Consider the following 21316-nt stretch of genomic DNA (forward strand, 5'->3'; position numbering starts at 1 on the left):
AAAGTTGTATTTGAATTTCTGTATTTGAAAGTCTCAGAAGGTGAAGCAGTGAAGAATTTGCCAGTCTTTTTCTGTAGCGGTTCTTGATGAACTTCATTGAAGAAACAAACAGTTTCACACGGGTATGTGCTCCCGAACATCGATGTCATTCTTTGCCCAAAACTACGAATGTTTGGAAAGCGTTCTTTTGAAAGGTATTTGAAAAACTCTGGCTCCTTTTCTTGCCTAGTTTGAAGGAACACATCGCCTTGCAAATCACGCAATTCAAGTTCGAGAGAAGCTATTTTAATTTTCAATCTTACGTTTTTTTGGAGATATTGCTCATGTCGATATTTGCTCAAACTTTAACAATCAGTCACAGTACAATCCGAGTTGGAACACTGGAAATATCTTCGTACTTCGTGCGTAGTAAAACAGATCTATATAGCGCCGCTCTGCAGTTTGTTTCTGAACACAAAGAGTGAAGCCTTCGCGGAAGCAGGCGAGTTCATTCCACATAGCGAAGGGATGGAATGCATGGTGTGAAGAGAAAGTTACGTCATTTTAGATTCTTCTGATTATCATTATTGACTGCAAAATCAATTCTACCTGTGATATTGTCGTGGCCACGGTGGTTCAGTCGGTAACGCGTCTGACTACCATGCTAAAGGTCCCGGATTCGATCCCCGGCCGGTTCAAATCCGGGAACTTTTCTAACGATGGAAGCGGCCCCGGCGCCCACCCAGCGTCGAATAACATGGGTACCTGGGGGAAACCCTGGGGGGTAAAGGCGGTCAGGGGCGTGATGCTGATCACATCACCCCCATTCACGACCGGATCAAGAAAGTGTGGGGCGTTACCCCCACACCCCCTATACGCCTTCATGGCGTGGTGCTATGCACAGGGCAGCACTTTTTTACTTTGATATTGTCTTTCTTCACAGAGCATCCGTTCCTTCAGTAAAAAAAGAACGTATTTTAATAAAAATAAATAAAATTAATATATTTTGCAAACTGGCTTCGCGGGCCGCAGAAAAAGGCAACGGGGGCCGCCAGTTGGAAACCCCTGCTCTACAGGTTAATACTCTACAGGGTGGCTCAATAAGTCACTTAACACCCTCAGTACAAGGCCACTGCGGCATGGAATTTGAAATTGGCGATGACCAATCATTGCCTGGCCAAGGGGGAACCACATTGACAAAGTTATTACTGAATTCTTGTACAAATTTGCTCCTTTTCGAGGTGTTGGAAAAACGCCTTAAAATTTGTTTAGCGCTTCGGTAATGCATCGAGATCAAAGTGACATCTATGGAGAGACGTTCGCATGCCATTGCACATTATTTTAATCGGATACATCCACGAAGACCTGCGCATTGTGAATGGTTGTCGCGAACAATTTACAGTGTGATGCTTCCATTGAATTAAAAGTCCCTCACAGTGACAAGGCTATTGTTTATGTTCATAAAGAAGTTCATAAACAGAATATGTGACCCTTGTCATCTGATAACTAACTTTGGACAAAAACTGGTTCACAATGTACCCATAGTGTTCTCTTGTTCCTCCCTATTGAAAAAAACTCTGTAAAAGATAACTTCTTCCATAAGCAAGGATGAAAAAACCTGTTTATTTAACAAATCCAAGTAGCCCTAAGCATTTAAGGTTCCGTTGATGAAAAATTGACTAACCAATCGTGTTCCAAACAGCACGCCACACTATTAACTTACCAGCACTAACCATTCAGCTTTGTTCTGTCGAAAATGGGTTATCAGATAAAAAGCATCGAATATTCTGTTTATAAACTTCCTTCTGAACATAAACATTAGCCTTGTCACTGTGAAGGACTTTTAATTCAATGGAAGCGTCACACTGTAAATTGTTCGCGACAACCATTCATAATGCGCAGCTCTTCATGGATGTATCCGATTAAAATAATGTGCAATGGCATGCGAACGTCTCTCTATAGACGTCACTTTGATCTCGATGCATTACCGAAGCGCTAAACCAATTTTAAGGCATTTTTCCAACACCTCGAAAAGGAGCAAATTGGTACAAGAATTCAGTCATAACTTTTTACTGGTTAAAGATACGTCGAAAAAACCTTCACCATTGGATTTCTCGTGAAATTCTATACCAGTTTGATATGTCGCCCGACCCCCTTCCCATTTAAAATTCTGAAGTTGAATTCAAGATGGCGGACATCAAGATGGCTGCCGACCGTGTGGGTGGCGTCAATGCGGTTCCCCCTTTTCCTGATAACGATTGGTCATCACCATTTCCATGTTGCGTGCTGCAGTGGCCTTGTACTGGGGGTGTTAAGTGACTTATTGAGCCACCCTGTATAATTCTGATACTAGTAGTGAAGATTTACATCTATTTACACTGTGAATGTACTTGAAATTAATCAGGAACTTCTGACCAACAACTACCTACTCAGAAACAGAATATCTACTTTTAAAATGAACCCTGTATCAATTTACAACCTAACAACAGTAGTAGGCTATATTTAAATTTATTGCACAAGCACAGTTAAAATTCACTTTTTACACAATTATAATCATTCCATAATCACATAATTTCAGTAACTCACTGTCGCCATTCACGGAAGATTATTGATTGACATTCTATCAGTTCTATAATAAATTAAAATTCAACAATGAATATGAACAATTTTGCCACTATAGTTGTGGTTCAAATATGGCAGGTTCACTAGGTGTCACTGGCGATTATGTTGGTTTCTGCAGTTGGTGGCCCTGTCCTTGATCTGTGTTTCTTTTATAATACACAGACTTTGTCTGTTACACTTGTGCAAAATCTTGATGTTCTTGTTACGTCCCAGTGCCTTGATTTGTTGTACCATATTGGGAACACATAAATGATATTTTGTGGGGAAATAAATACTCTGGAATGTAATGGTAATCATTATTGCCCTCCCCCATTGGCAGAACCATCCAGGAAAGAACAAATGAACAGCTAAATGAAGTGGTTTTTTATGAGGAATCTTCCACGCTGCTGTAAACTGATTCTCTTGGTTGAAGTGAATGTAATGAAATAAGTAATCATCTATGTAAGCTGCAGTGCAACTTAATTTTCTAACACATTTTTTTTCTTTTTTGATATAGTGGAGTGCACTACAGCCCGTGAATGCTTGGGTGACCAGCTGTGTATCCAGAGCGTTTGCCAACCGACTTGCAAGAGCAACGACAGCTGCCCTGACTTCCAGTTCTGCATGAACAACATTTGCGCTCAGGAAGTTAGGTGCAGGTCAGATGACGACTGTGGAAACTCCGAGATGTGTAGGCAGAATTCTGTTGGACAGGTAAGGTTATCCAATACATGGAAAAAATGTGTTTCTTGTAATATTAAACATCTCCTTTGCCATTTGGAACAAAGTAGGAAATTAAATTTTACTTTTGTTTCAGATGAATGCTCAGTTTCAAACATGATAATCTAGCATCATTTAGCCTCAACTTTAATTTCTTTTAGGGCATTATATTTGTACAGCTTGTATCTCAAGTAAAACTTAATCCACACACTGTAATGAACTGTAGTACACAGTAACTTTTCAGTAAGTATCCTCTGTGTGCCTTGAAACGATTCCATATTGCTAGTTCAATTGTAATATGTAGAATTGTCAGACTTCTGCCTGATACATTAACAGGTACATAGATTACACTTTCAACATGGTATACTCCAATTTTAAATTTATAATGACCTTGTTTTTCAGTTAACATGTGTAATATTGCATAGTTAATAATGTGTATACATATTCATATTACTGTTGTGATCATCAGAAATAGTTTTTTAGTTGTATCACAAAATTTACTCCTTGAATAAATTTTATATAGTTGCACAATTTTTTGTTGCACTGAAAAAACTTTTTATTGTTCAATGTTATGTTGAAACATTGAGTAATAAAAAATTTAATGACTATAAGAGAAAGTATTGTTTTAATGAGTGCTGCTATGATTGTGTCAGTGACAATCTGCAAGCAATTAAATTCTATATTTTAAGCTGAATATTTAATTTATTCAAGTTTTATAATATTCAAGTACGTAGTAAATTTTATGATATAATTGGAAAACTCTCTCAGATAGTCACAAGAATAAAGTGAACAGAGAATATTTCAATGTTCAAATAATTTAACAGTGTAGATTCTTCATGTATCTTTTCTTTCTCTTTTTTAGACTGAATGTCATGATGCCTGCGATGGCTTGATTCTGTGTGGAAGGAATGCTGAATGCACACCTCAAAATCACCAACCAGTGTGCTCCTGCAAGGCTGGGTTTTACGGCAATCCACAGGACGAGAGAATAGGTTGTCAGCCCATCGAATGTCAGACCAGTGCAGACTGCTCCAATGATAAGTTGTGCGAAAACTACAAATGCAAAATCGCATGCTTGGTCAACAATCCATGTGGAGAAAATGCTTTATGTTCAGCAGAAAACCACGAGCAGGTAAGAGTTGTTTTGCACTCTAAAGTTGTTAAATTGTGTCATTTAGAATGATGATAATTAAGTATAATCCTTTAGCATTAGAAGTAGCAAGACTTGGATACAAGAAACCTACTGTGTGTCTCAAATATACATTTTGATGTAAGAGATCCTAAATTCAAGATGTGTTTTCTTTGCAATCTCTTACAATTGTGGATGTACTATCACAATATTTCAGACCCTTTAAAACTGAACAATGTTATACTCTAAATGATCAATAGTATTGGCATGAAGTGAGTTTCATGTACAGGTATTATTAGAATAATTAAAACAAGATGACTTAGGTGGGCAGGCCATGTGGCACGAATGGAGGGGGAAAGAAGAGTTTACAGGTTTCTTGTTGGCAAACCTGATGGTAAGAGATCTGTAGGAATGCAAAGATGAAGATGAAGGGATAAAGTTGAGTTGGGCGTAATTGAAATTGGTAAGGATGGAAAAGATTGGATTGATCTTGCCTAGGATAGGGACAGATGGAATGCTTGTGTTGCTGCAGCCATGCACCTTCAAGTTAAGAAGGCTAGAGAGTGAGTGAGTTAGTGGTATGAAGTGGGTAGTGGTACCTATTACTGATATAGAATTTTAGGGATGGGAGGGATTAATCAATACTCTATTGGTATCAGCTGGTATACGCATATAAGTTTTTTGGTAAAATTGCTGATAATTTACTGCAAAATTCTACCATTTTTTTATTTTTATGAATATTATCAGGTTTTGCATAGTACATGTCAAAGTATGCAGTCTTTTTCTAAGGCAGTGCCTATTGTAAAAGTGATGTGATCAGCACCACACCCCCTAAATGCATGGCATTGCTGGAAAAATTTCCACCTGAAATCAGACTTCGGGTCTCCTACGTGGCAGTCATGTGCCCTAATGAACCATTCAGGTTCTTAAGGACCATTTAGAAAGATCAGTTATCGGTATCAGCAAATTTTATATCAGTACTTTATAGGTATTGGCCAAAATTTCTTATCAGCCCATCACTATTGTTTTGTTAATATATTTTTGTCTTTCCATAGACATGTTACTGCCAACCAGGGTATACAGGAGATGCATACAGTCACTGTGATCTGATTGACTTCTGTGCAGATGCTCCTTGCGGTGCAGGTGCTCATTGTGACAATGCCCGGGGCTCGTACAAATGCTACTGCCCCATCGGAACCGTTGGTGATCCATACAGGGAAGGATGTCAGCAACCTGTTGAGTGTGAAAGAAACGAAGATTGCCCAGCAGCAGCAGAGTGCATTAAGTCGAACGGAGTACCAAAATGCAAAGGTGTGTTGAAGAGCTTTGTTTCAAGTGCAATATCAAAATTATATCAAGTTGATTGTGTACAGCCACATGTTCAAGTCATTGAAACCTACCTGTGAAAAAAGAACACGGAAAACTCAAGTCTCTTTTCTTGTACTTGCCCAGAATTTGGGAATTTTTATCTTAAACCATGTTCTTGATGGGAGATAATGTAAATAAAGTAAAGTGCTCCCCTCTGCTTTGCACCACGTCATAAAGGTGTAGGAATGTGTAGTTATGACACTTCCTTGATCACGGCCAAAGGTCGGAGTGATGTGATCAGCACCATTACCCTGTCTGCCTTTACTCCCTAGAGTTTCCTCCAGGTACCCACTTTACACGATGCTGGGTGAGCGCTGGAGCCAATTGAACAGGTGGGAAAAAATCAGAATTCACCCTTGCCGGGGATCCAATCTGGGTCTCTCGCATGGTAGTCAGATGCCCTAACAACTGAGCTACCATGACTCTATAATGTAAAAGTTATCTTTATCGGCTTTTTTACTCATTTGAGTAATGCTGAATAAACTTTATTTATTATTTTGACTGGAAAGTACAGTTTAGCACTTAAAACATGGTCATTAGCACATTTAAGTCTTAAAATGGTCAGAAAAGGTATTTTATAAGAGCCTGGAAAAGCCAAGAAATTTGTTTCATCAAAATGAGTGGGAACAATGCTGTAGATTACCTTTATGTATTACAGTGCAGTATCCTTTTTTTTTATCTAAGTGAAATGCAAGATTCTTTACCAGAGTTAAATAATTCACACTTTTAGAAGCGAGATATTGATACACCTTAGCGTAGAAATCAGAGTAACTTGATGTGAAGTCTGAACTTCGAATTTCAAACTTGTAATCTCCATTTTACAAGTTTATCACTCTTATGTTACATTTTAGAAATGGCTTTAAAATCTGAGAATGTAAATAATGTATGTATTATATTTTCTAGATGTGTGCGAGAGTATTACATGTGGTCCAAACACTGAGTGCGTTGCACAGAGTCACGTTGGAGCATGTGCCTGTAGAAATGGTTACGAAGGAAATCCAAATGATCTTATTGTGGGCTGCAGGCCAAAACCTTTGCCATGCAGACAAAATTCAGATTGCCCACAAGATACATACTGCTACGGAGATATATGCAGACGTAAGTCGAATATCCTATTTAATTCTTAATATATGTATTGCATACTTTTTCCTTCCATTTGTTGCAGTATATTTTTACAGTAATGCTAGCAATAGAACTTTGCAATTATATTACATTTACACTAGTGTGTGACTTTTCTTGAAATGATAATTTTAACATTTTTTTTTATTTTGAGGTAACTGAGATAATATACTCTATTTTAAAAGTTCATTACTTGCCCATTATATTATTTAATGAAGGACTTTCTTCGTTAAAGTAGTGGAATTTCAAGTTTGGCAAGACCAGAAAAACTTAATATAATTTTAAGAATTCCTTCATATTTCCTCCCACTCAAACTTTGGCAAAATATCACATTGATAAAAAGGGCAAGGCTGATGAAATAGCAATATGGTGACACAACAATGTAACATCCTGCGATCTACTATAGCGGTATAATGTTCCAGAGTTGCTGTATTTTATGCGTTATGTGACTACCTGAATTAGTAATCATGACAAGATAATGAAAGCACTACTTAACATTTAACTTGCTTTTAAACATGCTAGATTTTAAATTGAAATCTTATTGAAAATATTTAATAGCAAATTCATAAAAAATATGGACAAAGTATTACATTCCATATATGTTCTTGAGAATCATTACTCAAATTATCATCAAATTTGAACCTTATGTTTATTTAGCAACTTTTAAGATTATTTTTAAACTGTTGACACCTGGTATTAATCATGCATTGCTAGAGATGTTTGTATTTTTTTCAATTTTAAGTAACTTTTCTGCTTCTTACACAAATATCTAATAATTTGATGTACCTTTTTCCACAAATCTTATTTGCTTATCAAATTTGGCAGCTCTCTGTTACCATTCGTGAAAGCTGTTGATTGGACATTCTAACAAATTTTATAAAACTCCAAGTGTAACAAAATATATGACCAATTTTGCACATAGTTGTGTTTCTTGATTTCAGGCTGATGCACTATATGTCACTCATATACGTGTTGAAATTCTTTATTGTTAGTTGAGTTCGAAGAGAATTAGCCTTTTAAGGGTAATTTCAAAGGCGAGGGTGAAAGATAGATGAAATTGCTGCAGGGACACTCAACAAAGAACACCCATGCCTAAGCTGGAACTCAAACCAAAAACGTTTGATGATGAAATCATGAGTTGACCACTCAAAGGTGCTTGTCCACAGAGGTAGCAGAGAAGATGTATTTGTATGCTTTGGTTATTGAAATGTTAATGTACGTGGTCATAATTTTCAACCTGGTTCCTCTTTTTTTACAGCACCTTGCCAGTCAGATGAAGAATGTGGCCTGACACAAACTTGCCTGAGAGGGCAGTGTACTAACCCTTGTGATGCTGGAACAGCTTGCGGATTGAATGCTGAATGCCGAATGGCCAACCACAGAAAGCAGTGCAGTTGTCCTGCAGGTTTCACTGGCAAAGGAGACGTTGAGTGTGTTAGAAGTAAGTTTTGTATTGATTTCATTTCACCCTATTGAAATTATGCGTACCTCTGAAGAATGCTACAGTAAATGTTCTTGATTTGAAAGGATATGTATAAATCCAATGCAAACATAATGGGATGGAAGAAATCTTATCTTGTTCGAATTCCACTTTAAACTGTAGATCCAGTCTCGATTAGCCTATCTGTGCATAAAGTGGACTGAAAACAAAAAAACTCAAACTATGATAATCACAAGAAAAATGATAAAATGATAACAAAAGGTTTACTCCATCCATATTCCTGTTGTTAGATCTCATGTTTATATTTCATGGGGATTCATTTCATTAGAATATGAAATGATAACCTGGTTCCTGTATTTTATACTTAATTGTTTTGATTTATGCATGTTTTACTTTGTTATTCTTATATGAAATTTTAACTCATACTAATAAGGTACCAAAATAGAATTTTATTCGTATTGATATATGATATATTACACCCTCCGCAAAATGACTTCGGACCTCATAACAAAAGCACAAAAAATACAGAAAATTCATGTGGAAAGCTATTATTAAGCTATTAGATACAGCAAAAAATGCATACATTCGTATGGAGTCATGTTACCTTTACTTTTGAGAACCATTTGGATGTGCTTGGGCATGGAATCACTAAGACTTCAGAAGTAATTTAAGTCCATGTCAATGCACCACATTTTCTTCAGTTCTGTTTGGACGATCTGAAGGTTCTGAATCTTCTTTCCCAGGAATTGCTTCACACGATGCCAACAATTTTCAATTGGGTTGAGATCGGGGCTATTCCCAGGCCACTCTAACATCTTTATCTGTTGTTCCTTAAGCCATTTCTTTACCTTCTTAGCCATGTGACAAGGAGCGTTATCATGCATGAAAAGATCACACTCGTGAATCTGAAGCATATCCACTAAATGGTCCTTAAGAACATTGATATATCGGCCTGCGTTCATCATCACGTTTTGCGGTAAGAAATATAAACCTGCCCTACCCTTTTCACCTGAAAAATTACACCACACCATTACAGACTGGGTGTGCCTAACAGTCGGAACCATATACTTTGGGTCGTATTGATCTGAAGATGATGGACGTCTCACCTTGGCAGCTCCCATTCGGAACAGTTGGAATGAACTTTCATCGGAAAACATGACTTTCCTCCACTGTGCTGGTGTCCAGTGTGCATATTTCTTTGCAAAACTGTCTTTCTTCATGCGGGGGGTGAGTAGTGGCTTGTTAGCAGCAGTACGACATGGCAAATCCAAGTCTTTCTGTAAACGATGCTGGTTGGTGCGAACACTAACATTTTCTAGCAGACTCGGGTGCATTTTTTAAAGTTCTGATGCTGTCAGTCGAGGGTTTTTCTTTATTTCTCTCATTAGGAGAGCGTCTATAGATTTGGTTGTTTTTCTTTGCCTCCCACCACCGAATTTTTGCTTTGGAATGACAGTTGGAGGCAGTCCTCTGGCAGCTGCCAGTACCTTCATTATGGTTGATTTTGCTCGACCTGTTTGTTTACATCGTCTTTATCAGGACATTTTCACTTCGCCATGCAATAATGCTGGCTTTTTCCACACTACTACAGTAAGTTCCCGGCATATTACAAATACACCTGTACAGTAGTCAAATATCCAACACAAATACAGTAGGAAAATATCCAACACTCGAAAACACAGCAATTTATCACACACACTACAGCAGAAAGTCACCCTTCCTGTGTCAACTAACAATACGAAATGAAATGAACTCGTTTATGAGCAGTGATACACTGTTGCTAGATACATTCAAACAATTCCGTGTTCAAAACAAAACAACACTAGATACAAGGCTACAAAGTGATAGCAGATTTCACATGAGGTCCGAAGTCATTTTGCGGCAGGTGTAATTCAATATAAAATTGCATGTTGTTGTAACATTGCCACCTTATAATGAATGAGTCCTGTGCTTACTTTCATAGAAGTTGTATATTGGATTTTACATATATAAAAATGTTACTTATACAATTTATTATAATTTAAACCTTTCATATTCTTTTTATAGTACCTGTGGCTTGTTATGCAAATAATGAATGCCCATCAGACTATACCTGCAAGAATGGAATGTGTATGCCAGGATGCCACTCTGACAGTGAATGTGCTCTGAATGAGAAATGCTTAAAGGGCAACTGCATTTGTAAGTTTCTCTTTAATTCATTATATTTGTATTAAGTTTAGAAAATGGGTACTAGTAATACTTCCAGTATTTGTCAGCAAGAAAAATCATCTTGAGGCAGTTCAGTTAAAATAAAGGAGGTTCGCAGATGAGTAGTACTTTTGCTGCATTTTCAAGTCATCATCTGTATTACATCTGACGTCACATATACGGTTTATGGATTTTAAATGGTTTCATTGCTTAGCAGTTAAGAATATGTATTCCACAGTACATGGCTTGAGATGGAGCTTACCATCTTAAATATGTAATTGTATAAGGTGAGCAACTTTAAACTAGCCTACCTCACAACCTCTCAAGTAATAATGTAGGCTTTTATGAATAAGAGAAAGAATCTCATTTAACACTCCCTTTCATGCAACGCATAATTTTGAAGCACAAGTGTTCCACTGCCAAGAATGGACTAAAATCGATAACAGTTGCAGTTGTAGAACAGGCAGCAAATGGCACAGACTAGTGTATGTAATTCGATACTTATCTAGTATTACAAACCTGATAATTTTTAACACTTTTCTTGAAAGGAAACTGACCAGTATGTAAACTATGATTTGTACATTTTTCATGGGCTGCAGCTAAAAAGTTCTTAAACAGGAAAATATTACATGTTTCATTGAGAATGTCAGATGTATAGTGTGGGTACAAAAGTTAGCTTACTTTCTCAGCAAAGTAGAAATACTTCGTTTATATATACTACAATTTTATTGTTACAAAAGGTGAAACTCTTTTACTTGACAATTATTAATGTTTGGAAGTTTAAGGTAGAGTTATTGTGAGATGAACATAACATAGATACAGAAAGAGAGTGTTCAGTTACTGAAATGTTGGAATTTTGTCTGTTAATATTCCTGTTTTATTTTCAGTAACATGCCGTGTGGATAACGATTGTTTCCTGGGTCACATATGCCTGCACAATATGTGCATCATTGGCTGCCACACGGATGAAGATTGCAGCGCAAGCGAGTCCTGTATTCAGAACCGATGTGTGGATCCTTGCGAAGCTGCCTCATGCGGACCTAATGCTGTTTGTTCCGTCAACAACCAGAGGGCAACATGCTCTTGCCAGCCTGGATTCATTGCCAACCCAACACCGAAGGTTGCGTGCGTTAGGGAGCCGAAGCCTTGCACAGAGAACAGAGGCTGTCCAGATGGTTCACTTTGTCTAGGTGGCATCTGCAAACCTCTCTGCTCGTCGAATGCCAACTGCCTGAGTAACGAGAGGTGCGATGCTGGTGTGTGCAAGCCGTTGTGTCGTCGTGACAATGATTGCCGCAGTGGAGAGATCTGTGAGGGACTGATTTGTGTGATTGGTTGCAGAAGTGATCCGGACTGCCCAACTAGCCAGGCTTGTGTGAACAGCAAGTGTATAGGTAAGCACTTCTCTTCGTTAATCAATCCATACAATGGTGTTTACATACACAATTTCAGATTTCATTTACGCAGTCTTCAGTTGTTGTCATACTGATGTTATAGGATTGGTTAATGTTTTGTAGTAATATGCAGGAAAGTTTACCTTGTAAAGCACAGAAGCTTGTATGCATGTACATTGAGACCAAGGATGTAATGAAACTGATTTTCGATGGTCAAGAATGACACATCCAGAAATTTATATTATTCTGATATTTAAACTGATTCAGACTAGGTTTCTTATCCTTGATAATAAAAGAGTGTATGTCTTTCATACATTAATACAATACAGTGTTGTATTGTTCTTTTGGCAAGGCAATAACCAAAGAATTAGGACTTTAAAGCCATATTTAATGTAATATAAATTTCTTACTCTCTATCTGTATCTTGTATATGTGAATCTTGCATGTGATATAATTACATTAGAATTAGTTTTGTATTTTTATTCCTCATATGTTGTTACAACCACAATTAAACATGTGTTAAAAATTCTATGACAAGTTTACTAAATCTTTAATTAATCATATTTAATTTCAGATCAGTATTTAAATCTAGTTTTGTATGAGATTTCAATTTTATATAAAAAGGATTAAGCAAGGTATCATAATATTAACAATTTTAGAAAATTTAAGAGACTCAATTAAGTTTTCTAAACTCAAATTTACGTTACAAAAAAATTGTATTTTTTTTTTTTTGTGAAATATTATCCTAATGAGACATCTTAAATTCAGAAAATATTTTAAAATTTACCTTTCCAGATCTGTGTGAGTCACCCACTGCATGTGGTACGAATGCTGAATGTAGAATTGTTGGCCACCAGAAGCAGTGTGTGTGCCCGGCACGTTTGATTGGAGATCCATACGTAAGCTGCCGTCATGCCCCTACCACATGCCAAACAGAGCATGAATGTGCTCAAGATCAGACCTGCTATCTTGGAAGATGCCGTTCCACATGCCATAAGTAAGTTATTTTTACATTCCTTCTTTTGGGAACTGAGAAGACAGAAAAGCTTAATTTTCTTAATTAAATTCTAGTAAGCTCTGCTTCTTTTTAGCCATATCTCAGATCGGACATATGGAATGAGCTGTTTGTAGAAGTTTAGATGGAATGGAATAAATACATTAACACTATCATAACAGTTGTCTGTACCGTATGAATATGCTCCCCAATAATGTATTCAGGATTCCCATGAACGAGTCAGAAAAATCAACCTAGGGCTAAAAAAATCATGGAAAGACAAGGGGAATTAAATATGGTTGTTGCACTTGTTAAATATAAATTTTCATGTCTGCAAACTAATTTGATACAAAAGGTGTTCTTTGGTAAAAAGAAATACATGAAAAATATGGCATTTTTGCAACTGGAACCATTGCTTCATATTTCCACTCGAGGAATTACATTTTACCATTTGACCCAGATGAAAGAATGCAAGAAAATATAAAATCTGGGAAAAAAATATAACATATGACTTTATTGGGACCATGAAGATTGACTGTCCTGAAACTGTACATATTGGAAAGTAAAATCTGGGTTCCGCTGCATACTATAAAGTTAAAGAAGTTAAAACATTACAGAATGGTCTAGAAATCCATTAGAAAATACCTTAACAATATGGAGAATTCAATCAATTTGTTTTGGAAAAGAAATGATGCAAGAGCTCTGGCAGTAGTTAATTCTGTTGCCCAAGGAGTCCCAAATTCAATTCCTGGTGGATGCACATAGTAATTTGGATCCCACTTTAAATTCTGATTAGACTTTCTGACCAAAAAGTGAACTTTAAAAAATATATGTCTGTATATAATTAATTTCTGCTGGTAAATTATTGCTGAAGTAGAATGGATGTATACATGTAGTGGTTGTAATTCCAAAATCTGTTTCTTCAGGTTAACCACATAATATTTATGAATCGTAAATTTATTCATGTTAATTTACTACTGTTAATATAAATTTCTCATCCTTATTTTTAAATGTGTTTGCTTTCTTTCACAGTGATTTGAGTTGCTTGTCAGATGAAAGATGCCTTGGTGGTTTGTGCAAACCAATTTGCAACAGTGACAGTAAATGTGATCCTGGAGAAATATGTGTAGATCGTGTGTGTGATGTTGGCTGCAGAAGTGATACTGTATGTCCACCTGAACAAGCCTGCATCAACAACCAGTGTAGAAGTGAGTATTCTACCCTTTAGTCATTCAGTTCTATGTCAAAAATCACCTCTCATCATTATATATTTCCTCTCGTAAAATACATGAGTTGATTCTACAAATGCTCTCATTCACTTCAAAATTTTAATTTTAATATATTTGTTGTAAAAGCTTACAATCCATGTGCACTCTTAGATTTAATTGAAGACGATGTTTTTTTTGGTGCTCAAATTCTAATAGTGCACGTTTTTAAGGAATTTTAAGTAATATCTATGAGAGATTGAAGCTCCTATGTAGCTGAATGGCGAGTGTCCTTGCATTTGGCACAAACGGTCCCTGTTTCGATCCACATGGAGACCCTAAAGTTTCTGTGTTACGATTTATGAAGAATTCATACAGTTGTATTGTTAAGTGGTTGGGTACATGTCTGTATCTGACGACACAATTCTACACTAGTGTTGCTAACCAAGATTATATGCCTTTGAAATGCCACTTTTTCATTGGTTGCAAACCACTAATAATAATGACACCAGTCACCTCCCTTCCAAGTTGGCATTCTGGGGAGAAAAAAATCACCCTGACTGTGCCATTAATTAATTTCTATGATTTTCTGTGTAGAGTGAACTGGCAATCAAAGAACAGGGTATTCCATAAGTCAGTTTATCAAAAGAAATGAAAGTCTAGTACCCTTCAGTAAACTGATTTGTGGAACACTCAATGCAGAAAAGCAGATTTCATGTCATAATCGATGTAAGTTTGGATTGCATGAATTTTGAAACATCCTGTAGTAGCGAGTACCAGCCAGATATATATGTGTGCTAACCAACCAAAGAAACCTACTTCGCAAACATTGCACTGCAGAGTTTAGTTTACGTATGAACTTGGTTGCTAGTGATCTAGAATGAAAAATAACTAGACAAAAACAGACTTTACATATTTTGCTCAGTGAATTTTTTATCATAATTTTGTCACTAATGTTTCAGATCCATGCGAAGGAGCATCAGCATGTGGGTCCTGTGCTGTTTGTGATGTTGTTAACCATGCAGCTCAATGCAGCTGCCCTACAAACTCCGTCGGCAACCCTCTTATCAGCTGCACACAGCCAGCGAGCAGGTGCTCAGAAAGCAACGTCTGTGCTGGTGGACAGCAGTGCCTGGGAGGTTTCTGCATCAAGAACTGCCGAACCAACTCTGACTGTTCCTGCGGAGAATCATGCAGTGATGGAAAATGCAAGTCGCAGTGCAGCAATGACAACGTCTGCCCTCAGGTAGGTGTTTTCTGAAAACTGAATCAGAGTGCTATGCACATATACAGAGATCTAAGTAGTGGAATTTGGGTTGAAATCAGAGATTCTGTTGACAGAATTCCAAAGACACAATCTTGTTCTCCCAGTCGAACTTCAAATTTCCACTACATTTTTTGCATGTTAATATGTTAGGGATGGACTGATATGAAATTTTTGCCAATACCAATAACCGGTATGTACTATTAATCCAATATAAAGTTAAAAATGCCTCATGAAGAATCTGAGTGGTTCATTTATCTCATTAATTAATAATTGAAACCAGGTAGAAGCAATAGGATTTGTCCTAGAAAAATAATATGTGGACACCTACTTTATAAATCCAGTAAATGTGAATTATTATACTTTTATATTAATTTTGTTTTTTTTAAATAAGAAAATGTTAGAATTTTACACTAACTTCCAAGACATTTACTGATGTATTAGATTGATAAAATTATCAATTTTAATGATATTTGTGTAACTGCCAAGATTTTGGTATCAAAACAGGACACGTTTCAGGATCAAAAGCAGTATAAAAATTGGCATTTTGGTGTTAAAATGGTGCATATAATCCTAATTTTGATTTAAAAACTACACTTATTATTACATTTCCTTGACAAAGAGCACATTTATGTAGTTATCAGAGAACTAAGTTTATACTTGTGTAAAGGAGTCAAATTTTTGCTCCTCAAATATTTACAGCAGAATTAATCAAGTTTCCATGATTTTGCATAACCCATAGGATAATTCAGATTTCAGAAATGTTGTATCATTAAATAAGGTCTCAATTTCGTATTTAAGAATTTGTTTTGAATTTTTTAATTCATTTTGTGACAAACATGGTAGGAAAATGTATCTCACACCTTGCCCTAATATATTTAAAACTATTGATTTATCATGTACAAGTAAATGTTGTGCCTAATACAAGCTAGCTCTTTGCAACATAATGTCAATATGTGTAAGGAATCATTTTTTTAGATATAAAATGACACACACTTTCATAATGTTAACTGCATAATTTCTTAATGTGATTCCAGGGTCAAATTTGCCAGGCTGGCTTGTGTGTGATTGGTTGCCGAACCCACAACGACTGTCCAAACGATCGATCTTGTCTGAATGGCCTGTGCACCAATCCGTGCGCAGAACCAGGTTTCCCATGCGGAACCGGTGCCATTTGCCGTGTGTCTGATCACAGAGCAGTGTGCCTCTGTCCAGATGGTTTCCAAGGCGAACCGAGCCAGTCTTGTGTCAAGTACGAGTGCCTGCACGACGAGGAATGTGAAACGGGAAAGAAATGTGTGGAGAAGAGCTGCAGAAATCCTTGTTTGGAGGCTAACGCTTGTGGTGTCAATGCACAGTGTCGCGTGGTCAATCGCCAGGCACAATGTTTGTGTGCTCCCAGTTACTATGGGAACCCACTGATAGAATGCAAACAAGGTGAGTCTTCGAACCTTGCACTTGAAACTTAAGTTTCTGTGATTTTCCTGTCATTCCAGTTGGATGCTGGGACTGCTCCTTTAATGAAGCATGTTTTCTTTCATTTCATCTTTCTTTCTCCCAACTTTTCTGTTGTGGCTATTTTAACGCTGCAAATGGAATTTTAACATAATTGAAAGAAATAGTATTATTGTTTTGGATGTAAAGCTACAAACCTTTAAAAGGCACTTCAATTAATAAGAATGCTTGAACATTGTAGATAATTTTTTTAAGTGCACCTGTTCAATGTAAGCTTTGTTGTGTGTTGGTATTTAGAAACAATACAATATGTATTATTGATGGCTAGAGATGTAGGCACAAAAACCCATGCTTCGTGACATACACCTTAGTCTACTGTATGCCTGGAGAGCAGTGTGACACACTGCAGTAGAATCTAATGGTGGTGTGTATAATCTTGATGGCCCTATGTTTCCAACGTTTGAAATATTTCCTTTTTTCATTATCATAGGATTCATATTCAAAAGTGATTGGATCCATTCCTTGGGAAACAGTCTTCTTAAATAAAACCCACATGGCTAGTTCCCAAGGAATTGGTTTTATGAATTTCCAATGTGAATTCTGGTGCAAACAAGAAGCTGGAAACAATGTTTCAATCTATTTTTGCTTGTATGTCAAGACAATATATGTATGTAAATAATGCTATGTGTAGCAAATTAAATTATAGTACATTATAGTATAGTTACTATAATAGCATTCTCTAATTGTCTATAAATCTAGTAAAATTGTTATCACGAATGCTAGTTGAAACTAATTTTAAAGCTGGAAACATTTTTTTGTGCAGTTTTTACCAGGGAACTTGTCCTCCATGTGGTATGTTGGAATTGGAGGAATGAGAGAATGTCAAGATTATATGCATATTTATAAGTTGATACATTAACACAGCTTTACCATTTCAAGTCAAGTGGTTTCTGTTGTAACACTAATCAGTGTCCAAGTATCAGACTAACATAGAAAGTCAGTTACAATTCTCTGTTACGTTAGAACATTTCCTTGATGCTGATTGCTATTTACTTACGTACAACTTTATTTCAGATGTTGATGAATGTTTGACATACCCATGTGGAGAGAATGCCAGGTGCCGCGACCTAGTGGATGGGTTTGAGTGCACTTGTGCACCTGGCTGCACCGGCGATCCCTACAATGGATGTGTCTGTGAAGAACCTCAAGCGAACCTTTGCCAGAATAAGCGTTGCGGTGTAAATGCAGGATGTCGTGTTGTCGGTGGCCACACAGCCGAATGCTATTGTCCAAGAAATTACCCTGCTGGAAATCCAAATGTTGAATGTGAGTTGTACCGAATTACTTATGCTTAATGTGGATCTTGATATTTTGTGTACATTCTGCTGCTTTTGTCAGTTACTTTTGAAAAGTAACTGAGTTACTGTCACTTTATACTGTCACTAAATATACTGTTAACTAAGTTACTTTTACAGTTAACTTTATTCCAACTTTTTTTTTCACCTAATATCTAAAACAAATTAATTTTAATTAAAATTGCCATTACATGTCCTTATGTATTAAAATATTGATGTAAGCAAATTTAAATTTTATGGCATATTATTATCCATCGGCATGTATAAAATTTATGTAAAAATTTTACTCAAAATAGTCCTCGATTCATTTATGACAATATTTATTAGTTTCCTAGTAATTTGTCACTTCTTTACCCCATTCCTCCTTTGTCTTCAATATTTCAACTCCTGAAGCAAGAGTCTTTTATGAAAGACAAAACGAAACACAATCAGTTTTAATAGGCTCTTAATCTTTATTCTGATACGTTTCTTCCTACAGCTACAAAATGATGAAAATGGTCACCTTAATTTTCAGGTACTGTTGAGAGGGGACCAGGCGACTGCCGTACGTTAGGCTGCGGACGAGGAGCTGAGTGTTTGAGAGAAGGAGCAGTTTTTGTCTGCCGATGCCAACCAGGCACCGTAGGCACACCAGAGGTAGAATGCAGACCAGGTAGGATACGATTGTTCGATTCTTGTCTTCTCATCTCTGATGTCTACTCATGCTTCTTATTTCTCCTTCTTCCACTTCTACAGCAAGCCAAGATCTTCATTTTTTGAGAGGAACACAGGATGAGTGAAGCAACAAGCCCCCACCCCCTGTAAAGTTATATAAATTTTGTTACATAAATTTGTATCATAAACAAATCATATTATTCATAATTCACACCTTGCATGCAATACCTATGTTCCTCTCTAAACATGTATATAAATTTTAAACACAACACTTTTGAACTGTACCTATGAGTTGTTATTATTACAGTTTTCCAATCTGCCTCATCACTAACCTTGTCCATCATTGAGGCATGTAAAAAAATGACCTCACTTGACCTTCCCTGTTCATGTTTTATTTCCCCTTACCTTGCATGTATATTTTTTTTATTTCTTTTACTTTTCCTTGTTTTTGTTCTTTGTGATTATTGGGAAAGGGAAGTGATGTAGTGAAAATTTATATTAGAAAAGTCAGTAGTCAGTGTATGCAAGTTACTGTAGAACTGACAGTAGAGTTACTTGATTTTTTTTGTATAATATTTTGTAAATAGTAGTAAATGTTTGGTAGAATTGTTGGGAAAATGTTAGTAGTTTTTCTTTTTTCAAGAAATTTGCTCAATTTTAGTTTCATTTGTATATAAAAAATAGAATTGTATAAAGTAAATAAAAAATAATGTATTGGTTGGAACCAAAATAACTTGTTTTGAACCAGGTTTATGGTAAGTCAGATTGGGAACTGTGAAAGGAGCAATTCTCATTTCAATTTTTTTTAGGCAGAGAGGATTCTGTTAGCGATATACTTTCTGTTTGTCTGTTTCGGGTTCGTTAGTAAACATTCATCTTGCACAACACCTATTAGCACTATTTTTTATAGATAGATAGATAGATATACATATGAGATTTGGGTAAATAGTTTACATTGATATGGCTTTTGTTCTTCAAAATCTTGCCTGAAACTGTCTTCATCACAAATTTTTGTGTTTTTTTGCCTGCTCAAATCTCTCGATTTTAATGGGCCTGTATGTGCACTAAAAAAAACAACATAAAAACAAATGACTGAGAAAGTGTTTCCTTTCATGGTTCTTACAATCACTTTCTTGTATCTTTTCTTTTTTCTTTGGCACTCATAGAAAACCAATGTACCAGTGACTTTGACTGTCCAAATGAAAAAGCATGCATCAATAGACAGTGCATAGATCCCTGTAGTCTGAGAGGGGCATGTGGAGAGAATGCCCTGTGTCGTGTTATGCTGCACAAGCCACGCTGCTCGTGTCCACAGTGTTACGTAGGGATGCCCCACTCGGTGTGCCAAGTAGACCCCAAGTGCGAGTTCACGCCACCTCCTGTTACCGAACCTAGCACGGGATGTACCTCAGATTATGACTGTGGTGAAAACTTAGTTTGCAATCACATTCTGGGCGAATGTCAAGACCCGTGCCAACTTGGTAGTTACGTGTGTGAGATGAACAAGAAATGTGAAGTACGCAATCGACGTCCAGTTTGCGTGTGCAAAAACGGCTTTGTAGTCAACGAGCTGGGAGAACTCACGTGCGCTCCTGACCGCCTCGAGTGCCACCGAGATGACGAGTGTGCCTCCAACCTAGCATGTCTCAGCAACAAGTGCCAGAACCCTTGCGCTTCACGGAACCCTTGCCCCCCAGAAAAGTCCTGTGATGTCCTCGATCACAAACCTGTATGCATTTGCACCAAGAACTGCAACCCTTCCTTGTTCATCTGCCTCAAAGATGGTGGATGCCCCTCGCACCTGTCCTGTCAAGGTTACGTTTGCATGGATCCCTGTAGAAACTTCACCTGTCCCGAGAGAACTCCTTGTTTCGTAGAAGACCATAAACCCTTTTGTAATTTCTGCCCACCTGGCTTTGTTGTTGACCCTAAAAATGGATGCCTTAAAGGTAAATGTTTTTCTTCAAAAGTTTATATTTTTTCTAAAATTAAAGCATTAATATAGCTATAAATAGAATGCAAATAAATGTTAATAAAATATTAAATTGTATCAATTAGCTAGGACAGTGGGTATTTAGAATAGACTAATAGCTGAAATGGGGTTGATGTTTGGTGACTAAACAACAATTAATTACTAATTAATACCTTTTAAACTGAAAGTTATGCTTAAATGTTAAAAGAGAGAAATTTGACTTTAACAACATAGCCTTCCTACTTAAAAGATAAACTGAAGCAATGTACAAGCATAACAAAGATAGACCTGTAAATGTACTAGTTGATCAAAAGATTCCCAAAGAAGCCTGACAAAAGAAATAAGAAATTTTGTAAATTGTGTGATTGAGATTAGATTAATTTGTTTTTGTTGTGTAATTAACAGATCTGGTACTCTTTTTTTCCCCTCCTATCTAAACTACTATGCTTTACTTCAATATATAGATCTTAATTTCCTGT

At 36.7% G+C, this 21316-nt stretch overlaps 1 protein-coding gene across 1 annotated transcript in view; it reads left to right on the forward strand.

Moving 5' to 3' along the window:
- dpy (fibrillin-like protein dumpy) overlaps window positions 1-21316 on the forward strand; it is a 474963-nt gene that overhangs the window by 167021 nt on the left and 286626 nt on the right. The window contains exons 32-44 of the mRNA XM_083128311.1: window positions 3098-3294; window positions 4163-4432; window positions 5485-5740; window positions 6701-6895; window positions 8175-8357; window positions 10404-10535; window positions 11432-11938; window positions 12734-12935; window positions 13965-14140; window positions 15100-15383; window positions 16439-16838; window positions 17931-18182; window positions 18726-18802. Coding sequence (XP_082984437.1) covers window positions 3098-3294; window positions 4163-4432; window positions 5485-5740; window positions 6701-6895; window positions 8175-8357; window positions 10404-10535; window positions 11432-11938; window positions 12734-12935; window positions 13965-14140; window positions 15100-15383; window positions 16439-16838; window positions 17931-18182; window positions 18726-18802 — 3131 coding nt within the window. The remainder of the gene's footprint in view (window positions 1-3097; window positions 3295-4162; window positions 4433-5484; window positions 5741-6700; window positions 6896-8174; window positions 8358-10403; window positions 10536-11431; window positions 11939-12733; window positions 12936-13964; window positions 14141-15099; window positions 15384-16438; window positions 16839-17930; window positions 18183-18725; window positions 18803-21316) is intronic.

Source organism: Lepisma saccharinum, chromosome 9 (assembly GCF_977018435.1).
Source record: "Lepisma saccharinum chromosome 9, izLepSacc3.1, whole genome shotgun sequence".
NCBI classification, from domain to species: Eukaryota; Metazoa; Arthropoda; class Insecta; order Zygentoma; family Lepismatidae; genus Lepisma; species Lepisma saccharinum.